General features: G+C 37.6%; 1 protein-coding gene across 1 annotated transcript; it reads left to right on the top strand.

The window, feature by feature from the left end:
- The first annotated feature begins 1,693 nt into the window (after positions 1–1,693).
- On the top strand, positions 1,694–22,141 carry LOC141350030 (uncharacterized). The gene is made up of 9 exons (XM_073854092.1): positions 1,694–2,521; positions 7,190–7,402; positions 12,254–12,389; positions 12,854–13,296; positions 13,405–13,715; positions 13,899–14,074; positions 15,612–15,784; positions 19,649–19,863; positions 21,555–22,141. Exons 1-9 carry the CDS (start codon positions 2,205–2,207, stop codon positions 21,812–21,814), a joined length of 2,244 nt encoding a protein of 747 aa, XP_073710193.1. The 5' UTR covers positions 1,694–2,204; the 3' UTR covers positions 21,815–22,141.
- The last annotated feature ends 1,030 nt before the right edge of the window (positions 22,142–23,171 follow it).

Raw genomic sequence — 23,171 nt, 5'->3', positions numbered from 1 at the left:
GGAGACAGACAAGTATAAAGCAGAGGATCTAAGGTATTACGATCATTTTATGCATTTGTGCAAAGTGCAAACAGTCAGACTTATTCAATAGCCAGCTATATATTAATGGAAATGTGCAATTTAATACTTGTAAATAAATAAAAATAGATGTTATAAATTGTCTTCTAGCGTACATTCCTTTGAATGTTAGTCACGTAGAACTTTATCGTTTTGCAAAATAAGAAAAATGTTAAAATAAATATGCCAATAAAATGTTTCAAATTCATGTGCAGTTTTTCCTTATGTGGCAAGTAGCCGTGTAATAAGCGGGATAATGTACAGGCAGCCTGTAGTTATCGCGAAATAAGCCCCTTCAGTGTGATACAAGACCATCCGCTTCGCGTCGGGTCCTGATCACACTGTTGGGGCTTATTTCACGATAACTACCGGCTGCCTATACATTATCCCTTACCTAATATGCAATGTATGCAGCTTGGGTAAGAAATATAGACAAACTCACAGAGTCACGTAAGTTAAACTGATCCTTTAAATCCTGTCCCAATAACGACATAGCTTTATAAACAGTCCTGAATGAATGCTTGTGGGAAATAAAAACGCTAAATTCAAATTAGTTTTTTTGTTTGTTATTTATGCTTATTAGTAGCCTCGTAATATCACGTTCATATTGCTGTTCACTTACCGGGTTGAAGGCTGAAGCACAGCCACCGTATGTTATGAGGTGCCCCTAGGGACATTATTCAGAATTACCATGCATATACATGTACTTTTCCTCTCACATACACATATGAAACCAAATTCATTCACATACTATAATGAAATGCTCAAACACATACAAGTGAAATGCTTTTACAAACACAACTGAAACGCTCTCACACATACAACTGAAAATATTACACTCACACACACAACTGAAACACTCCCACACACACAACTGAAACACTCTTATACACACAACTGAAACACTCTTATACACACAACTGAAACACTCTTATACACACAACTGAAACACTCTTATACACACAACTGAAACACTCTTATACACACAACTGAAACACTTTTATACACACAACTGAAACGCTCTCACTCACACAACTGAAACGCTCTTATACACACAACTGAAACACTTTTATACACACAACTGAAACACTCTTATACACACAACTGAAACACTTTTATACACACAACTGAAACACTTTTATACACACAACTGAAACGCTCACACTTACACAACTGAAATGCATTCACACACACAACTGAAACACTCTCACTTACACAACTGAAACACTCTTATACACACAACTGAAACACTCTTATACACACAACTGAAACACTCTTATACACACAACTGAAACACTCTTATACACACTACTGAAACACTTTTATACACACAACTGAAAATATTAGGCTCTCGCACACACACACAACTGGAAAGCATTTTAGTATGTAGTATGAAAGCATTTTAGTATGTTGTGTGAAAGCTTTAGTATGTTGTATAAAAGCATTTTAGTATGTTGTATGAAAGCATTTTAGTAAATTGTATGAAAGCATTTTAGTATGTTGTGTGAAAGCATTTTAGTATATTATATGAAAGCATTTTAGTAGGCTATGTTGTGTGAAAGCATTTTAGTATGTTGTGTGAAAGCATTTTAGTATATTATATGAAAGCATTTTAGTATGTTGTATGAAAGCATTTTAGTATATTATATGAAAGCATTTTAGTAGGCTATGTTGTGTGAAAGCATTTTAGTATGTTGTGTGAAAGCATTTTAGTATATTATATGAAAGCATTTTAGTATGTTGTATGAAAGCATTTTAGTATATTATATGAAAGCATTTTAGTATGTTGTATGAAAGCATTTTAGTATATTATATGAAAGCATTTTAGTAGGCTATGTTGTGTGAAAGCATTTTAGTATGTTGTATGAAAGCATTTTAGTATGTTGTGTGAAAGCATTTTAGTATATTGTATGAAAGCATTTTAGTATGTTGTATGAAATCATTTCAGTATGTTGTATAAAAGCATTTCAGTTGAAACGGAAGCACATTTCAGTTGAAACGGAAGGTGGTTAAAGTTCCCCCTCCAGTCCAGTTGGTGGCAGTAGTGCACCCCAAGACCATAGAAATCATAGTCGAAATAATTCAAGCGACCATACCGCAGTTTACCATTCGTTCGCTTGCAAATCGCACTACACATACACACATCAATGTCTGCTCAACAGCAAAGATTAACCGAGGCAGCGGGGTTGCTGAATACAATATTGGCCTCAGCTGAAAACATTAGAAGTCTGTCAAATGCCACAACCATCGGGCAGCAACCGACCGTTGGAACTCCAAGTCGGGACACTTCGGTGGACAGTCACCTGGCATCGCTCTTTCCATCCCGCCAGCGTAGCACTGTGCCTTTGCCGATTGCAGATCCCTTATTGCCCACTGCAGGTCCAGTCAGGAGAGAACGTGCTCCACCACGTTATCAAGCACAGCAATGTTTCAGAACATGGACGTCAGGCACAAGGAGAACAAGGTAAGATAACTAGAAACCAGCTTGCTTCAGCTTGTCATTTTTAAAACCAGATAGAATGCTAATCACAGCACCTAAGTTAGCTAGATAATCGTGATGATGTATCCTCAAAACACCCATTTTCGTCATTAACGTTACTTTGACATATTTAACCTGTTAACCTGAATCCCCGTTTTTTGAACCCCCTCCCAAAATGTCATAGCCAAACTAAAACAGATAACTAAAGCTTATGAAGCATTTGCACTTAAAGCATAAGTTTGGTCTCATTTAAAAGCAGACACTTGGAAGTTTATTGAGAGATCAAAATTAGTTACTGTCATAATGAAGTTATAAAGAGCTTAAATTATACATGTTTAATAACTCCACAAAACATATATGAAATATATGTCTCCTCAAGCGCAGCTCATATATCGCCGTGTTTGGAATAAAAACTGATTAAATAATACCCCCCTGCAGAAATTTGAAGTAAACATATAAAATTGAACCAATATTCCTCCAAATATGCATACTTCGAATTAAAAGCCCCGATGGACGATCATGCAGGATTATTTTTATCAATGAGTGCGACTGAGGGTCATATTTCTAATTAAAGGTGCAGTGTGTAAGTTTTAGAAGGATCTCTTGACCGGAATGCTAAATAATATACAAAACTATATTATCAGGAGTGTATAAAGACCTTTCTTAATCATCCGTTATGTGTTTATTACCTTAGAATGAGACGTTTTAATCTACATACACTGAGGGTCCCCTTACATGGAAGTCGCTATTTTGTGCCGCCTTGTTTCTACAGAAGACCTTAACGGACAAACTTTTTTTACTAAGTTGTCTCCGACAATGACATGTTTGTCCGGTGGCGACTATCGTAGATTCTCTATAGCGTTTAATCAGACCCAAAAGTCGCGCGCACAAAAACCACGATACAAGCGCGCAGAACACTGTTCGCGCGCGGAAAAGCGTCCTCGCGAGAGCGCACCTCCGCTCAGCGCGCACAAATGCAGTCACGCGAGCAAAGACTTGGATGAGCGCTCGCTCGACTCTCTCTATGCTCTCACAGCTGCACCACACGCGCTCGCTCGATCAAGATGACTTTTGGGACTTTGGGGGCGGGACATTGACTGATGTCTCCGCTTCTGTGATTGGTTGTTTGATTTGATTAGTGACACGCATGATCTCTTGTTCCACTATCCGTATCCAGTCAATCTAGCTAGAGAAGACACGTTTATATGACTATTATGTCGGAGCACGTAATTTAAATGATTGCAAAACCAAACAACAATGCCAATTTTATTATATATTATGTTTACTGTTTATCATCTTGCATATATACTGTAGGCTACTGCTACATATTGACATTGTCAGGTCACAGAGTTGGTTCGGACTTAGCATTAGCAAACTTTAGTATAGTCCTGTACAAAACTTTATATAAAAAAAGGTGATATTATCTAACAATTGTAATTTTAGTGTACCTTATCAGCATAACAAAGACTGTACATGTATAGCATTTTCAGTTGGGCTGTGTACAAATAAAATAAGAAGAAATAAATGTAAGATAGTTAAAAATGTAAAATGGAACAGTAAGATTTTTTTTAAATATACAAAACAAAATAGTATAGTGTAAAGTATATTGTGTAATCAAAGATTACCAGAAATGATACATACAAACACCAACTCACTATAAAGAAATTATGGACTGCTGTGTTGGTGTATATAAATGTGTATGTGTATATGTATATATAAAAAAACTAAAAAAACTAGATACTAGTTTTTTTAAATATATTTTATTCTGTATCTTTTCAGGGTCAAAATAGCATTTAATTTTACATTGTTGTTGTATTTGAGTTTCCCAATGAGTTTCATTTGCCATAATATGGTTGTTAAATTATCTACATATTAAACAACAAACAAAATGAATACCTTAAAATAAGCATTATTGTTTGGTTATGTTTGGACCCTTAATAACATTAACCATGGTTTTACTGTGGTAAAAGTGTAGTAACCATGTTTTTTGGTGTATTGATTACTATCAGCAACCCCATGGTTTTACTACACTTACCATGGTTTAACTATGGTTTTTAAAAACCATGGTTATCAAAACCATGGTTATTTTGTGGTTACCATGGTTTTACTACAGTAACCATGTTTTTTTGGGTTTAACTGTAGTAAAACCATGGTTCATTTTTGTAAGGGGAGCTTATTGCATGGTAACAAGAGTAATGTTCTAACATAAATTCCGTACTCCGACATAATGGTCGTATTAAAACATGTTTTCTCTGCCTAGATTGACTGGATACGGATAGTGGAACAAGAGATCATGCGTGTCACTAATCAAATCTAACAACCAATCACAGAAGCGGAGACATCAGTCAATGTCCCAAAAGTCATCTTGATCGAGCGAGCGCGTATGGTGCAGCTGTGAGAGCATAGAGAGAGTCGAGCGAGCGCTCATCCAAGCCCTTGCTCGCGTGACTGCATTTTGTGCGCGCTGAGCGGAGGTGCGCTCTCGTGAGGACGCTTTTCCGCGCGCGAATTGTGTTCTGCGCGCTCGCAGGGAAGCTTGTCCGCGCGCGGATAGTGTTCTGGGCGCTCGCGAGGACGCTTGTCCGCGCGCGAATAGTGTTCTGCGCGCTTGGATCTTGCGCTCGCGCGTGGTTTTTGTGCGCGCGACTTTTGGGTCCGATTAAACGCCATAATTCTCTATGTGTTTCAAAAGCGAGAGCAGGGCTCCAGACTAACTTTTTTCACTAGGAGCACAGTGGCCCCCAACTGAAAATTTTAGGGGCGCAACCAGAAAATTTAGGTGCACACACCGTAAATCAACATCCTAACCAAATATTTACATTTCTACTAATTTCCACTTTATTACTAATAAATACGTTAATGATAGATGCAGAAAGTACAATGTGCTGTTTTCAAATTCAGTGCCACATCACAAAAAAAAGGTCAAATTTACTGGTCGCACATGTGTGACTGGTTGTGAAATTCAGTGGCACACTCTCAAATTTTGGTGGCAGTCTGGAGCCCTGGAGAGGTGAGAAGTGGACTGAGCCGTTGGTTGCAATTCGCAACCTCACCACTAGATGCCGCTAAAATTTACACACTGCACCTTTAAATGTATGTAAAGTTTTTTATTTTCATAACTCCTGACAAAAATAGAGATTACTGTCACTATAGGATTTTCAGATTAAAAAAAGGTCAAAAACTAAATCTTAAGTATTAAAGGGACAATGTGTAGTTTTTTAAGTATTTTATTAGTCAAAATCAATGTCTTTATTCATAAAAATGTCCTCATTGGTGTCAAATTACCTCTGCCGATGATCTGACTTTTCTTTGTAAGCTTAGATTTTCTTCTCTTTATTTACATTGAACAGGTAAATCCTAGAAGGCTTCCATGTCATTTCGCCATATTGAAAATAGGGCTGGGTATCGATTCAGATTTTCTAGATCGATTCGATTTCGATTCACAAGCTATCAAAACAATTCTATTTCGGTTCTCGATTAAATTTTCGATTCCAGTTCTTGGGTAGGTTTTTATACTTGATTCTCGATTCAAGTCAATGAATATGGATTTAATACAAATACTATATTAATAAAAAAAGAACAGTGAACACTGAACAGCAGTTTACAAGTGGGTAATTAATAAAAAGAAATTTAAAGCCACAACACTATCGTTGTCGTCTTGCTTGCGAAATCTAAAATGCTTCCATACCTCTTTTTATGTGAAGGTGGCATCAACGTCGATATAGCACCTGAACCGCTATTTTAAGCACTGAATGAATGAATGACAGGCTCGCCTCTCGCTCCTGGGTTACATTGCGCAAGGCAAAAAGAGGGTGAGATCTAGTGAAGAAAACTAGTAATTAGATTACTTATGTTAATCTTATGTTCAATGTTTGCGAAAGTAAATATAAAAAGAAAAAAAATCGATTATGCTCTTTGAGAATCGATTTTTAATCGACCACGTTTTAAAAAACGATTAATCGAAAAATTGATTTTTTTTGCCCAGCCTTATTGAAAAACTAATAGCAGAGAGGGACAAAAAGCACTAGCCTACCGCAAAGCATTTTCGTCCAGAACACGACAAGCAGCTAAAACAGACAAGGAGATCAGAATAATTAAAGAGAGATCAGAATAATTAAAAGTAATGTTACATGTACAAATTAAATATTCTAAAATTAAGGCCTTAAAAGTATTATTTTTGTTTACAAAGGTCCTATTTTTTTTCTTGTCCTTTAGTAGGATTTAATAAATGCCATAGCGTCATGAATAAATATTTTATCTGTGTGCGACTTTACAATTTATGTGTAACACTTAACATTTGGTGTTACTCTGATATACAGCAGTACAGGTAACGTTACTGTTTACGTCAGTGTTTAGCTTTACGCTCTGGACTGTGGAGTGTTCATGGTGCACAAGCTCTAGGCTCAGGATGCAGAGTTTGTGCACAGTGAACACTTCAGAAAGCCAGAGATATGGACATGTTGGAAGACAAGGCTGAGTGCAGTGGTGCCAAGGTTAGCACAACAAGCGGATAGGGGTGCAGGTCAGTCACAGTATGGCACACGCTAATGAAACAGCGAAACTGGAAGACTGGAAGAAGGCACTGCATTGTACTATTTGTGGCAGCATTACTTAACTTTCGAGGGGTAATTACTTGTTTAATTCTTATTTCAGAGCTAGGGCACAGCAACATGACCATTTCAACAAGGATATAATACTACTGCCCAATCCATCATGGGATGCAGTGTGCAAACAACATCCAAAAGTATGGTTACACAAGCACGGGCATATCCTCAATGCCTTTGAAATACAAAAGGCCTGGGACCACCAGATTGTTATGGAACGCATCAGGGATGGCTTTGGTGATCTCCTTCCAGAGGATGTCAGGTAATGGCCCATTTTGTTCTCGTTTGGACATTAGTAATACAATATCTTTGAAAAAGCATTTTAAAAACACAGTATTGCAATTGCAATCATGATTATTAAAAACGTATATGATTTTAGCTAGGGATGCGTGATAATTTGCATGCGATAGTCATTCATTGCGCATCTTGGGTCTCATTCATGAAACATTTGTAAATATATGAGTAAGTATGTGAGTGATTTGCACGTAAACAGACCTTCCCGAAAACTCTCCTCCTGATTCACACATACTTCGTAAACGTCAGATTTGATAGTTAAATGTGCGTATGTGTTCATGAATTCCTATCAATCGTACATGGGACGCGCGTGCATGCTTATTCTCAATTACCATAAATCCCGCCCATTAAATCCACTGAAAACTATATATGGGCATCATATTATGACAGCAAACGAAGGATTTCAACATATGTCTTCTTAAAAGCAAATGAAAAAGAAACATTTCTCAGATGCAGAAATTGAAGTTTTATTATCAGAAGTTAATTCAAAACGCCACATTTTGTTTTCAAGCATACATAGTGGCGTCTCAGGTCCTAAAAGAAGGAATCTTGGCAGCACATTACAGATGCTGTTAATGAAATTTAATCTGTTAATCGAACAGTCCCAGAAGTGAAAAGAAAATGGTTCGACATGAAGCTTGACTGCAAAAAACGAATAAGTTAACTTCGAAAAAATCTTATTAAAAATAAAAAATATAATTTTAGAGGAAATACACAAGCAGTTTACATGTGAGCAGATTTAACTTTTGTCTGGGTAGCCTGAAACGACTAATTAACCAGTCTTCATTCTCGGCAAGTAACTGCGCGGTCTCTGAAAATACGCCTTTTGCGCAGCGCTCTGCCAAATCTATATATCAGCCATCGTAAATGTGTTATGCCTGATTTTGGCCATTTTATATGAAACAATTTCCGTAACAATTGAGGCTCTATTCCTTTGCCCAGCCCTATTGAAATCAATAATTTATTTGATTAAAGTGTTCCGTTTGCAGATGCTATTACTGTAGCTTTATCATAAAAGTGAAAAGAAAAAAATTATATAATTACTGTATATAATATTTTTTACAAAATGCTGTGTAATACATGATTAAGCTGAATTAAAATACAGCCTTAATAATGAGCAAAACGTTCGGATGTTAAACGCACAATTTACGAGTGGCTGGGAGCAGGTGTAGATTTCTTTCGTACCAACTAACATTTGGAAAATACGAACATTTTCATGAATACGAAAATTTACGCCAAAAGGACTTTACGAACGATTTACACAAAAATTCGTTCTGCTCGTGTTTCATGAATGAGACCCATTGTCAGTAAAGCCGGTTTCTTGATTGGTATAACATCTCCATCACCTGCTTTCAGATGAAGCCGCATTTACTGCACAAAGCCGTAGTTCATTTATAATAGGCCCTGCGATAATCTATGCTCAGCTTGTCAGTGAACTATGGGCCGTTTCTAAATACCAAGTACGGCAAGTTTGGACTTGTGTCCTTCGTAGTTCGGACTTGCAAGTTCAGACTCGGAAGAACGAACTCCCGAGGACGGGAGGACGCGAGTCCGGTTATATTGCAAATGGAACAGCAGAGTACTTGAGGTTGTCATTCAGTCTAACCAATACGTGCAGCCCTGGGTATTCTTAGTTTAATGTATTTTTAACGAAATATGCAAAAACCCTAATATGTGGTTAAAGCAACACTAAAGAGTTTTTGCTCTTTGCTCCCCCTACAGCTTAGAAGCGTAATTGTTCATTAACATTGTCGTAAATACTGCAGCATAGCTGGCTCTGATTGGATTGTAGGTCTGCCGTAAAGCAAGTTTTTGTAGTTTTCACTCGAACTACAGGACCACTACCCGACGGTTGAAAGCTTCTTAAGTGCGGTTTTGGCCGATAGAGGGCTGCAAAGCGAATGTGAAAGTGCCATTCACCCTGTTTTGAGTGGATGAACCACTGAAACTTTTTTGGAAAAGTTATTTTAAAGTAAAAAAACTCTTTGGTGTTGCTTTAAGGCAGGAGTGGTGAACCCTGGGTCCTGGAGGGCCACTGTCCTGCAGAGTTTAGTTCCAACCCTAACCAAACACACCTGAATTTCATTTCCAAGTAATCCTGAAGACTTTAATTTGGTTTTTCAGGTGTGTTTAATCAGAGTTGGAACTAAACTCTGCAGGACATTGGCCCTCCAGGACCAGGGTTCCCCACCCCTGCTTTAAGGCAACACGTGAATACGCTGATTAGCTTTAATGCATTTATTACGAAATGAAGTGTGATGTAAAACATTTATTTGTTAATTTATGAAACCATTTACTTTAATTCTACTCAATGATTGTACAACATGAAATAAACACAAGAAAAACAGTTAAAGCGCAGTAATTTACTACAGTGTTAAGATTATATAAAATATATGTGATTTAAGTTATGAAACTTTACCATCAGTTAAAAGGATAACAAATAGCAGACTTCATGTGAATAATAAAGACAAATAAATTGATGGAACAAAAAATGCCAGTTAGATATATCCAAAGGGAATATTTTATGTTTGATCATCAGACACCGGAGGGCAGAGCAGCTGGACTGAGATTGCGGCACATTTCAGAAGGACTTGCCGAGATGAGGCTGCCCTCCTCTGTGTATACGCAGCTGATTCAACGGACCTCTTGTATCCAAAAGGAAATTTTAATATAGGCGTTATCTTTACTAACTGACCACATATTTGAAGCTTATTCATCTATATTCTCGACAAAACAGCTCTTAAAACTACTTTTTATTTCACAGAAAGAGTAATATTTTGAATATTGTGCAAGCTTTAAGCTTCATTGCCGTTGACACGAAATGCATTTTGGGAAGGGCTGTCAGAAGGCTGCACAAGTCACCTCCTGATTCATCCTCGATAAAATGGGCGGATCAAGAACACATCCAGGGATTTTATGTGAACTTGGCTTTATGCGAACTTTGATTTGGAACAGTACTTGGGCCGCGTCTGATGACGTTTTACAAGTCCACAAGTACAGACAAGAACGCATATTGAGAAACGGCCTATGGCTTTGTGCAGTAAATGCGGCTCCATCTGAAAGCAGGTGATGGCGATTTACTACTAATCAAGAAACCGGCTTCACTGACGAGATCCACAATGCATGCATATTATCGCGCAACCCTACTTTTAGCCTTCAGTACATGATTGATGCCTTCACGTGCTATGGAAAATATGATATTTTCCATTTGTGAACTGGTATTTACCAGTGTGTTGTGTTCAAAATATTTTAACTATTGAACTTGGACATGTACCCAGTTTTTATTTGAAAAATCCGGTCACATTACTGTACAGTCAAGCAGTGCTTGAAAATTAGTGTAAACCTTTGTAATCCTGAAAGTATTCCCATTTTTTACTGAATGTAACTGTAATCTGATTACTATGTTTTTACGTAACTGATTACTAGTTTTTTGTATCCTGGTCACATAATCCTGTTACATGTAATCCGTTACTCCCCAACCCTGTTGACTGCTAGCTAGCATCTGGGTAAAGAGGCGGGACATGGGTGAAGCTGAGATGACTGGTTGCTGAAACCACGCCCGCCTAGCTCGACTATAGTGGCGGCAGTGGCTGTTCAACCGTTACTCAAGTGGCCACGCCCTTAATTTTGCAGAGCTTTAAGGCTTAATATCATTTAAACGGATGAGTTACAAAAAAATGTACCCCCCTTACAGTTGTCATGAAGGGCAAAATTAGCTATACAGACCAAAAACCATTTTTGTACCATCCTGTAAACATATTATTTTCTACTGTAAAGTTGGCCATTTTAACATGGAGGTCTATGGGAATTGACTCCATTTTGGAGCCTGCCTCTAGCGGCCAGTCGATGAATTGCAGTTTAAATCACTTCCGTATTGGCATCATCAAAGAGATCGGAAGGTTGCCCCTGGGTAACTCCAAATCATAACGGTATTTTTAAAAGTGACACTAAGTGTTAATTAGGGGTGTAACGATTAACCGTGCAAATGCGCCTTTCTCAATGAATGAATTTTAATAAATTACGGTGAAATCCTGGCACATCCCAAAGCCAGGGGGCGCTTTCACGCAGGAAAATTCCTTTGTGCCACAAAAGTAGCATTACAAACGCTATTCCAGGAAATGTCCACAGGAATATTTATATCGCTGTTCTTCTGATTGTTTCAGGTATTTTCATGATAATAAAGAATATTTTGAATGATTTTGGTTAATGAGTGTTGCTTTTTTAAATGCACGTTATAAACGACTCCGACTCATAATGATTTTAGATTGATAAGGACTTCCCACTGACCAAATACCGTAGTACACGCACAAGCTGTGCATGAAACACAGAATCGCAGCCTTGCAATTCAGATTCGGTTTCAGACAGGCATTTTAATGGGACACACAATTAATCGTTACATCCCTAGTGTTAATGCATTATATTACAATTGTCAATGACACAACATTGTATAGGCTACAAAAACTACGCGCTAACAGTAGAAAAAACGTTTAGTCGTGTACTATGCTTATCATTCACGATTCTTCAGTTGCTCTCTGCCATTTTGAAAAAGTCAAAGGTCATCTCATCTCGGCAACTCGGGCATCAAAACATTCTACGAGTTGCCCAGTGGAAAATACCACATGAGGGGGTGTTCATGTGCATTTTCCACGTCTGCTTTTGGTATTTACCATAATTACCATAGCACGTGAAGGAAGCATCAGTCACACCTTAGGAGCAAGAAATCAAGGGGACGGACATCCACACACACCAGTGTACAACAGTGTTTAGCTACATATCCTATAAGCCTTTTTTGTTGTTGTACGATCTCTCTTCTTTGTAGCCTCCAGTTCCTAATGGCATGTGGCAATAAGCTGGTGTCCCCTACACTTCAAGCGGGTCAGGATCTGAATGGGATTCTGATTCATAAGGTTTATAAAACCAAAGCCCTGTATGTGAGACCATCAAGGACCCTTCTAGTAAGTTTTTCATAAAATCAGAATCTCTCTCTCTCAGTGTGTGTGTGTGTGTGTGTGTGTGTGTGTGTGTGTGTGTGTGTGTGTGTGTGTGTGTGTGTGTGTGTGTGTGTGTGTGTGTGTGTGTGTGTGTAATGCACTGACAAAATAATTTTATATAGTTAGTTTATTAATTAGATTAATAAAATATATAAAGAAACTTGAAATAATGTACTTTGGACAAAATCTTTTTTGAGCTGCAAAAGATAACTGCACTAATTTCAAAGTGACCTATGACAGTCCATCTAAATTTAAATGATCTCATGGATCTCAGCATGATGCCGTAGATGTGGTGTATTCAGACAACTTTGATATGGTTCTTTTACCGGGTTTAACTTCATATTGCTCGTAGTGCTGCAGTGGTGGTGCCACTGGCTTGGGCCCTCCACCACACCTATATTATATTTGTTTTTCTTTCTCTTTTGAAGACTGACTCGGAAGATGAAAACGAACTTTCCGACATCACTGCCAAATCAACGTCGAGCATGCATTCATCTACTAAGGACAGTGATGAGGATTGTTTTGAAGTGTCTGGTCAACAAATCCTAACAAGCGTGAGCAGCCATGGCATCAGCAGGGCCTCTACAAGCAGTCATGATAAAAATGGCAACCCTGGCCCCAACTGTGATGCAGATGAAGGCCGATCTAATGCCACCAACCACATTGCCGACAGTGCTGCTAGAAGTGGCAGTAACCCTGGCATGAGCTTCCTTGACGGTGGCTGCCTTGCAAGAACTGATGTCAACCCTTCCACAAGCAATCATGATGAAGACTACTCTTCATATTTGACACTCATGGCTACTCTTCCAGATGACAGCTCAGATGACGAGGAATTACAGCAAGCGATAATTGCGAGTATGGAGAGTCAGATGTAAGGATTATGTGATTATTATGACATGCACATTTTGGATTTATCAACTCCACAAAGTATGGGTAACTGAGTGTTTTTCCTGTTAATACATTTTTGTTATTTTTATAGTGCAGAAAAGATACCGGTTCAAGAGATACTGCTGGAACTGTCAAGCAAAGTTAGCACAAAACAGCAATGCAAATTTAATATAAATCGCTCTGCTGTCTGGGAGGGTGCCATGCGGGGCTTCAAAAGGGTATCCTATGACCCCAACTTGATGATGTGTGTAAAATTCTCTGATGACATGGGGAGAAATGAAGAAGGGGTTGATTTAGGAGGGCCGAGGAGGGAATTCCTGAGGCTGCTGATGGAGACCATTGCCAGGTCACCCATGTTTGAGGGAAAAGAAAGCAGCAAAACCTTAGCTCTTGACAGTACTGGTAATGACTGACTTTTTAAAAACTTTTTTAGTTATTTTTATTTTTGATCGTTTTTACATACATCTGTTAGCATTGGAAATTATTTTTAAGTTATTTAATAGCCAACTGAAAAGGTTTTTATTTAATAATGAGTCTTTATGCATTCATCAATATTACATTTATTTTAATTCTATTGTTTTGCAGCTCTAAGAGAGGACTGGTACTATACAGCTGGCAGAGCCATTGCTGTAAGCTTAGTACATGGCGGTCCACCACCTAACTTCCTCTCCCCAACAATTTTTTCTCTTCTGGTTGATGGCTCAGCAAATCCAGGACTAGAAGAAATAGCTGACACCGATCTCTTGGATAAAGTCAAAAAGGTCTGTAGTTAGACATTAGACTGAGGTAACATTACAATGATTTCTTGCTGTTTCCCATTGTATGAGGTAGTGTCAGTCCAGCCGGGTATGCCCATTGCTGAATGCCCAAATTCCATATGATGTTTTAATTCAACCATATACAACAGCCAAGTGTAGTCAGCAAAGTGTATTTTTCTTTTTTATCACTTTGTAGGAAGCAAATGTGGTTAAAAACTGCTCTTCTGTTAAAGGTAATGTGGAGGATTTTCCCAAATTTTAGAAAAGAACCCCCCTCTCCACTTTTTGCGCAACACACTACCTGCTCCTGAGAGGGAATGTCTATTAAACGTGTGCACGAACCTAGTCATGGTTTACATGAACTTTTACTAGCAGTGATTTTAAATGGATTTCTCCAAATAGCATGCCAAACTTTACCTGTCGAGGAGAATCTTCCTGACAGAGGCATCAGTTGGAAGACCATCCTGTGCTTTTAGCTCACGCCAGTTTGTAAAATATTCTCCTAAAAACACTCTGGTCTTGTTTTTTTCTTCAGACAGAGGCCTTTCTCTTCTTGTCATACAATTTGTAGACACTTTTTCTCTTGCGACCGTCAGACATTTTGAAAAAACACTGTGAGAACGTCGAGCTTGGCTATGGCTGAAACCTTTGCTCACCCATAGACTGTACAAATGAGCTCACCACACATTTACACCTGAAAGTGCGCATGCACAGAAAGCGAAAACTAGGGACGAGCACGTACGACGGTCTTACATAAACATATCACCAGCATGATTGACAACTAGGAGAACCAATTGTCTTGATGATCCACCCGGAAAAAGAAAATCCTCCACTATACCTTTAAGTTTTAGGGAACCCTTAAGCATTATGTGATTATGCAGACCTCTAGTGTCCTGTGCCCGGTTGCATGAAAGTCCTTAAGCTAAGAAATCCCTTAAATATAAGGTTAAGGGTACCCTTAATAAAAAATGGGTTGCAAGAAAAACCCTTAAGTGAACCTTAAGGCTGTAAATAAGTATTTACAATAAGTCGTTAAAAAATTAAGGGACTATAACAGGTTGATTTTATTGTAATTTAAGAAAACGAAGTACCAACGCGCAATTCTAACGATCAAAATAGTCCCTAGAGAAAAGTGATGCGCATTTATTAGGAGAATAGCGGTTTGATCGTCCGTCAGTCTAAAGTGCTTCAAGTTTGAATTACTTTCAGGTTTTATACATGTGGCACTTTACAGTCTGTTATTTGCGATGTTTCATTGTACACAAATTCGCCGTCTGTTGAGCTGCGTGTGTTGATTTGTTTACGCTGTGAGATTTTGTAACTATAGCAACCGCTTCTCCACTGCTGTGTTTTGGCTGAGATTACCATAAAATACTTATTATAAACACTTAGGTAAGGGTGACAGTTAAGACCTTTTTTCTCCCTCAGGGAAACCCTCACTTAAGGAGTTTCATGCAACCGGGCACTGGTTCTTACTAATACATTATAAGAAAAATAAGTAGCCTCCAAAAAGCCATCCTGCTGCTGTTTGTGATGCTAGGTATCTGAAAGTAAAACCATTGAGGACCTTGAGGAGTCAAAGGCCCCTCTGCTTGACTATCTGGCCAATGCAGGATGTCTGAGGCCTATGCGGTCAATAGGAGACAGGGATCTGCTGGTACATGACATTGTGATGTTTCAAGTCATCTACAGGGTTCAAGGTCCATTTCAAAGGTATTCTGTGTTTGTTGTCAGTCAGCAGGGCTCCACGCTTACCTTTTCCCCAAGGAACACTTGTTATCTTAAATGAGAACATTTATGAGCACAAAAAGACATGTAGAACTACAGTACAAAATTAACAGAAAGGTGATGCTTTCAGGAGGAGGAAACAAAGAGTAGCTATGTTGCTACATTGATTATAATTTATTATAAAACGGTTAGTTCCAATCCTTGATTCTGATTGGTCAATAGGTGTGCTTTATTCATGATAAAACACGGCTATGACCGGTTCACCCAATGGTTCTGTTGATCACTGCGCCCTTAGCAACACCCTTAGCAACCACATGTATCGGTTTGTTGTTTTTTTTTTTTGAGCTTTCATGTATATTACACATTGGAACCCCTGATCTATATAAATGAGTGGATTGTGCATGACGTCACAATTGTGACGACACTGCAGCGCCATATTTTTATGCCCAAACATTCTGTTACATCAATGGACGTTATCAGATTTTAATGGTAAAACATCACTTTAGTCTCTGTTTCTATGTCTGAAGTCTCCCTGTACATTTTTACAATGCAAACGTCCAAAGCATGTACATAGTTATTTACTGAAAGTTGTACATTTTAGTTTTTAATCAGTTATTATACATTCATCTTCATTACAGTATCAGATCAGCAGACAGACCGCAGCATATTTAGTATTAATGACAAACGTGCTCATTCTGAAATCTAAATAAATAATCATACTTTGTACCGTATGTGCAAGCAGTAATTTTCTGGTTTTGTAATTATGTTATCTTTACAAGTTACCTAAACTTATTCAGAGGAATAACGCTGACCGTGTAGCTCACTGTCAAATTTTTTTTATTTATACCCGTGTCATTAACAGATTGCAGCAGACACACTCACCTTAACGGTTTATTATAAATCCATTATCCTGCTTGATTAAAACATAAACATTGCAAATAAGTTAACACCAGAAGTAACAATTAATTTACATACACATATCCTAAAAAATAATCTTGGGGGTACTGATACGCTGTAAACCAGGTGAATTTAGATCATGATTTTGAATGTAAGTCAATGACGCCCTCTGTTGGTCGGGCACACCAAGATGGCGGCTCGAACTCTGCGCTGGCTTCACCTCACGCTGTTACGTTAAGCGTTCTATGTGCAATCCAGTCATTTATATAGATCAGTGATTGGAACACATTTTTGTTCATGGTCAGGAACTATTTTTCTAGCGGAAGGAATGCTTTTTATTGATTTAACTTCATGAAAGTTGCACTAATATTTTTTTACTTTAATATTGTGTGGTAACCGTTTTATAAAAGCAATAAAGTACTTAAGGCAAGTGCTGTATTGTGAATATGTAACGGCTGAAGGGGTTGCAGGCACCACGCTTCGCGTCGTGTCTAACAACGCCCTTCAGCCGTTACTTATTCACATGGCCGTAGCCAGGGTTTGAAAATTACCTAGGTCCAGGGTGGGGTGTTAAGAGTTAACAAATACTATCCCAGGTGAAAAAAGTGCACTTAAATAAAATACACTTTTTAAGTACACTTAGTAAATGTACTATTTTAGTGCGCTAATTTTGTGGCTTATATATCACATTTGTTTTTGGTTCTTCTAAAAAATTAAGTTAAGAACATCTAAGTGTTATTTTGAGACATCATTTATTTCCATAAAAATGTAGTTGGTACGGGTATTCTTACTTTTTTAGGTAAACTGAAGTACTGCTCAAGTAGAACTTTACTTTTAATAAGTATATTTATACCATAACTTTACATAACTTACAAATGTACTTGCTAGTATTTAAGTGGTTTAAGTACATTGAAGCACACTTTATTTTTTACCTGCGATCTAAAATATTATGTCTTAAACTTTTTACACTTTGGGTACACACTCTGTTTTGGGGGATGGACTGGGACTGCTTGATTATTTATTACTTTTTCATGCAACAATTTTTATTTTTGTAAACATTTTAATAAGCAATATTATATAACAAAAAGTTACAAGATTTTAAACAAGAACTTCTTTAGTGCTCTTATTGTTTTTAGCATGAGTTTGTTAAAGGTTGACTTCTAAATTAAATGAAATAACAGAATTCTTAATACTTATGTTTTGTTGAGATCAACTTTACCGTTTTAAGGTCTTTTACGCTATTTGTGTCTTAACATATTCGGCATATTTTATTTAAACACAATTCTTCTACATCGTTGTACGAGTTATTTTCTGTTTTTCCATAGTGTTGTTGATACTGTTGATCCTCTTACAGACACAATTATGATGATTACTGCTTTTATCATAATGTAGTATCAGCCATAACCTGCTCGCGCTGAATGATGCGTCTTATTTGATAACTTTCAGTTTCCATGTTGCCAGATATAAGTACGAAAAACAAGCAAAAATAATTGACCTTAAAAAACAAAGTTCGTCCAAACCTTGTATTTCAGAAATAAATCAGAAAAATCGCTAATACTAACCTACACCTAACAATCACTTTATTGATAATGTCAAAGTGTCACATTAATTGCTAAAACACTACATCTAAAGAGGATTTTTAACACTGGATCTGGCAACACTGCAAATTCTGTACCCGCGCTTTCGCAGCTTAAGCCAATCTTTGTCATTTAACACTAAACTATACAGTAAACTGTCCAAACTTAATCATATATGCGGATTCTTTTTGAAAAACTAATTAGTCATTCAGAGAACTTCAAATTGTATTTTTTATATGAAAAAATTACCGGGGTCAAGACCTCTGTGACCTCATAGCTGGCTACGGCCATGCTTATTCACGATACAGCACAGCTTGCTTATATATATTTGCATACTGTATAGCTTACCACTAGTTTAATATTAATTCCATTAACAGCAGTTTCATGTTTATGGGTTGTTTTCTTTCATTAAATCCTGTAAGAATAATGCTCTCTAGATTGTGCTTGGTTAACGCTAGATTGCGGTCGCACATCAGACTTTTTTAATGTCCTGCCCAATACAGGCAGTGATTGGTCAGTTGATGAAAAGTGACACTGACAAGCCCATCGGCTTTATGAACAGTTGAATGTTTCAACAAAAAGCACCTGATTGCTGATATTCCTTATCTTTTCCCTATATCTTGAAGCTACAGCTTCCAACTGCCAATGACACCCTACCTGTTAACACTGGGACTTGAAATTGAGGGAAATGTTCAACCCAGTTAGTTTTGATTTCCACCCGTCTCAACATTCATTCCCAAACAGGATTCTGTGTCTGCAGATGATCTAAAGGGTATATTACAACATCAGCAGAGTATTAACGTAACGCTCATCAGAGAATAAAAATATAATGAATTTTTTAACCTGAGCAGAAAACTATAATTTATTATAAATTTTGGTAAAAAGGCACTACAATCACATTTAAAGAAGTTACTTTCCCAAACAAAAGACACGCAGAGGAAAAGACTAATCATTCCTGTGTGTGAGCTAACTAAGCAAAGATGTTACGTGAGAAAAATTGAAAGCATTTTAACTTATGATGATTCGTTTAACTTAACCTACATTTTTTTTCCATAAATAAAGTTTCCATCATAAAATGATGCAAATCGAATCACCAGAATGCAGGAAAATTAAGTGTTTAATGCCCAAAAATATCATATAATTCAGTATTGAAGATTTTGTAAAAATTTTGTTAAAATCTGATCTAGATCTCATGGACCCAATATTGTGTCTTGTGTCATCAGCTAAGTGTCATGTCTCGTCACATCTATACTCATATTTGTTTTAGGGGCATATGTGAGTTAAATGGTCACAATGTAGAGACGTGAAAATTGATAATTCACAAGTGAATTAGGAACTCCAATTAAATAAATGATGTTCCATGTTCTTTGTACAGATTCTGTGAAGGATTAAAAACTCTTGGGGTTCTGGAAAAAATCAAAAGGCATCCAGACAGCTTTCGCCCCCTGTTGTGCTATGAGGCAAGCACACTGACTGCTGATCAGGTGGATGATCTTTTCAACATTTGTCTGTCTCCAGAAGGGAGCAACAAGCGAGTTGCTGAGGAGATAGTTGTTACCTTCTGGAGAGACTATCTCCAGGATGCAGAAGGTAAAGTAAAATAAATCTTTTTATATTTTTTATATTTCTTATTGGAGAATTTATTCAATATCAAGTTCAACTGATGCAAATTACTATTGCATAGGGGTGGGAAGAGATTTCTACCCGCACAATAGCATTAGAAACATTCTGCAGCAGAAAAAGGCCAGCGGTAAGACAGAAGAAAACTGGCAGAAGATAAGGGAGGTTTGGGTTGGCTTGCAGGACATTAAACATTATGTGGTGGTTTCCCGGACAGGGATTAGCTTAGGCCAGGACTAGACCTGAGTTTAAATGAAGTTTATTGAACTAAGTTCCGGAGGAGCATTGTCATGTGATCCAACCAATTAGTGCAAAGAGGTGCTTATAAATGGCAGTCCCTCACCTCTGTCCCGTGACAGATTTTTTGCAGCATCCCTCCTCCACCCCATCACCTCACTCTCATCTAGATTCATTTATCACAGTTAAAGAGGCAGGAGTACTCTGGGTTCGGGCTAAAATCCCGAGGTCGGAGCCCTCTTCTCGGACAGCACGCCAAACATGCTTTATCTCATTCCCTATCGATTACATGTTAATGCAAACTCGTGAATTGGGAAATATAACTAGTTTTAACAAGCATAGCTTACTAAAAACATTACTTGTGTGCACTTTGAGGCAAAACAAAGGGCACTGATGTATTTTAAGATATGTCAGTGGAAGTTTTTTTTCAGTTTGGACAGCTCTTACATTTATTTTAGTCTAGGACTAGTCTAATCCCTTTTGGGAAACCGCCCCTATCTGTAATGATGGCTTTTGTTGTTTAAGCCAACGTACTTTTCAGTGTTACTTTTCCTCAACTGACCAATCACAGCCTGAATGGGGCGGGACTTTAAGGACAGTTTGACATGCTACAGCAAATTTAATACTTCGCATTAACAATTAGAGAACGATGTAGAGCCTTTTACTGGCATAAGGATTTAATAAATATAAACATCCCACAAAAATGAAACCTCTGTAACTGGATTTAATCTTGTTATTTTAATACTGATTGTTTACAGCTTCCTCAGCAGGAACGATATTGCATGCATTGGATTTTGTTAGTTTTAGATTTTAAAGTCACATGCCATCTGAATTTTTCCCTTTAGATAAATAAAAACATTTCCACCAGAAATCAGTGGATAAATCACCAGAATACAGAAAATTAAGTTTTAAAGGTGCAGTGTGTAATTTTTAGAAGGATCTTTTGACAGAAATGCAAAATAATATACAAAACTATATTATCAGGGGTGTATGAAGACCTTTCATAATGAACCATTATGTGTTTATTAACTTAGAACGAGACCTTTTTATCTACATACAGAGGGTCCCCTTAAATGAAAGTCGCCATTTTGTGCTGCCATTTTTCTACAGAATCCCTTAAAGGACATTTTTTTACTAAGTTGTCTACGATGAGGACATGTTTGTCCGGTGGCGGCAACCGAAGCTTCTCTGTGTTTCAAAAGCGAGGGGTGAGCCGTGGACTAAGCCGTTGGTTGCAATTCGCAACCTCACCACTAGATGCCGCTAAAATTTACACACTGCACCTTTAAATTATCAATATTGTCTCATAACTCAGCATTCTTTAAAAAAATGTCATGTTGTGAGCTAAGTGTCTCGTCACACACCTAACGTTAAGTTAACCAGCTACCACTTAAAATGTTTTTTTTTCATTTTGTTTTTTATAGAAGAAGAAGGTTCATCTAAACTACAGAAGATATTGGCCTTCTCAACTGGAGCATCTGTGGTACCACCTATTGGCTTTTCTCCAACTCCCTCGGTCCAGTTCATTCATAAAGGAGAAGATGACTTCTCATCTACCCCAATGTTCCCTATGGCTAACACATGTGTTAATTGCATCAGGTTGCCACTTCATGTGTCATACCAGCTGTTCAAGGAGAAGTTTGACTTTGCATTAGGAAACACACATGGGTTTGGCAGGGTATGAAGATAATCCCGCTGTGTAATACGTTTCTCTGTGTCTGTTAAGGACAGTTATATGCATTTTTGAAAGTTATATGCATCTCCGTATGCAATATAAATTGCACTTATTACAGAATACACAACAGTTTATTTTCCACTGCAATTCAACATTTAGTCAGCAGGTTAAAATATATATTTTTTATTTTTACATGTTTTACAAATGTTATTTGTAATTTCCAGTGTTCCAGAAGTGAACCTTAATATAAATCCCATGTTACTCACTGAAGTAATTGCAAAAGAGAATAAAACACATCTATTCCATGGTTCCTATCATTTTCAAGTGGATTTACTTGTTCAATAATGTTCATTGTTGTGTCATTAAAGGTTACATCAATGTCTGGAATTATAACATTATTATTGGTCTGAAGTTCAGGTAATGGCCCTTCTTCGTCAATGCCATAATAGTTGTCAATGTCAAAGATGTCATTTACAACCGGGTGAATTCCTATGTTGTTTATGACACCAGCATGCCACAGCTGAAGAGGTGTCTGCCCCCCTTGTGTGGAGAGGCCATGGTTGTTCCACTGGTGAACAAATTCTGTTACTGACCTTTCAATTCTTGGTAAAAAAACGTAATGCAAACAAAATAAATGTACTTCATTCAATGAATCCAGTATACCCTGTTCCTCCATGAAGGTAAAAATGTTTATAAAGTGTCTAGATACAACTCTATTGACTTCCGCCCATAGTCTCTCAATCCTTTGGTTGTGTACTGAAACACCAGTTATGACACTACGACTGTTTAATCCCCTTCTTTCCAACATAAAACGTGCAACATGTATATTTTCCATACCGTGGTCACATCTGACCCTTAAAGGCAAACCAAAATTCTCGATCCCTCTTAAAAATAATGACAAGACACTTGAGGCTCTGTTGTTAGATAAGCACCTTAAATATATAATAGTCCGGCTGAAACCATCAACACAGCCATGCAGGACCATCCGCCACCTAACCAGCTTGTGGTTGCTGTCAAAATGCCTGTTGAGAAATATACACTATATTACAGAATATATAGACTACTTGAAACTTGCAGATATTACAAAACATTTACAAGTGAACGTACCATAATTGGTTGGGGGCCTGAACATTATAGACCCTGCGGCGAATAGTATTACGACGTCTAAACCACCGCCCAATGGGATCCACTTGATGCAGGCTCTGTCGGACCCGCCAACGTTGAACCCTTAAGCCACGCGATCTCAGACTACCAAGTACATATACTTCACCTGCATTTGGAGTGTTCTGTAGTATAGTAGTAACAATACTGTCTAAGTCTTGATTTGACAATACTGCATATGTTAATGGTCCAACTCCCAGAATCT

The sequence above is a fragment of the Misgurnus anguillicaudatus genome, chromosome 16, assembly GCF_027580225.2.
Source record: "Misgurnus anguillicaudatus chromosome 16, ASM2758022v2, whole genome shotgun sequence".
Lineage (NCBI taxonomy): Eukaryota > Metazoa > Chordata > Actinopteri > Cypriniformes > Cobitidae > Misgurnus > Misgurnus anguillicaudatus.
This window is presented reverse-complemented; position numbering and strand designations above follow the sequence as displayed.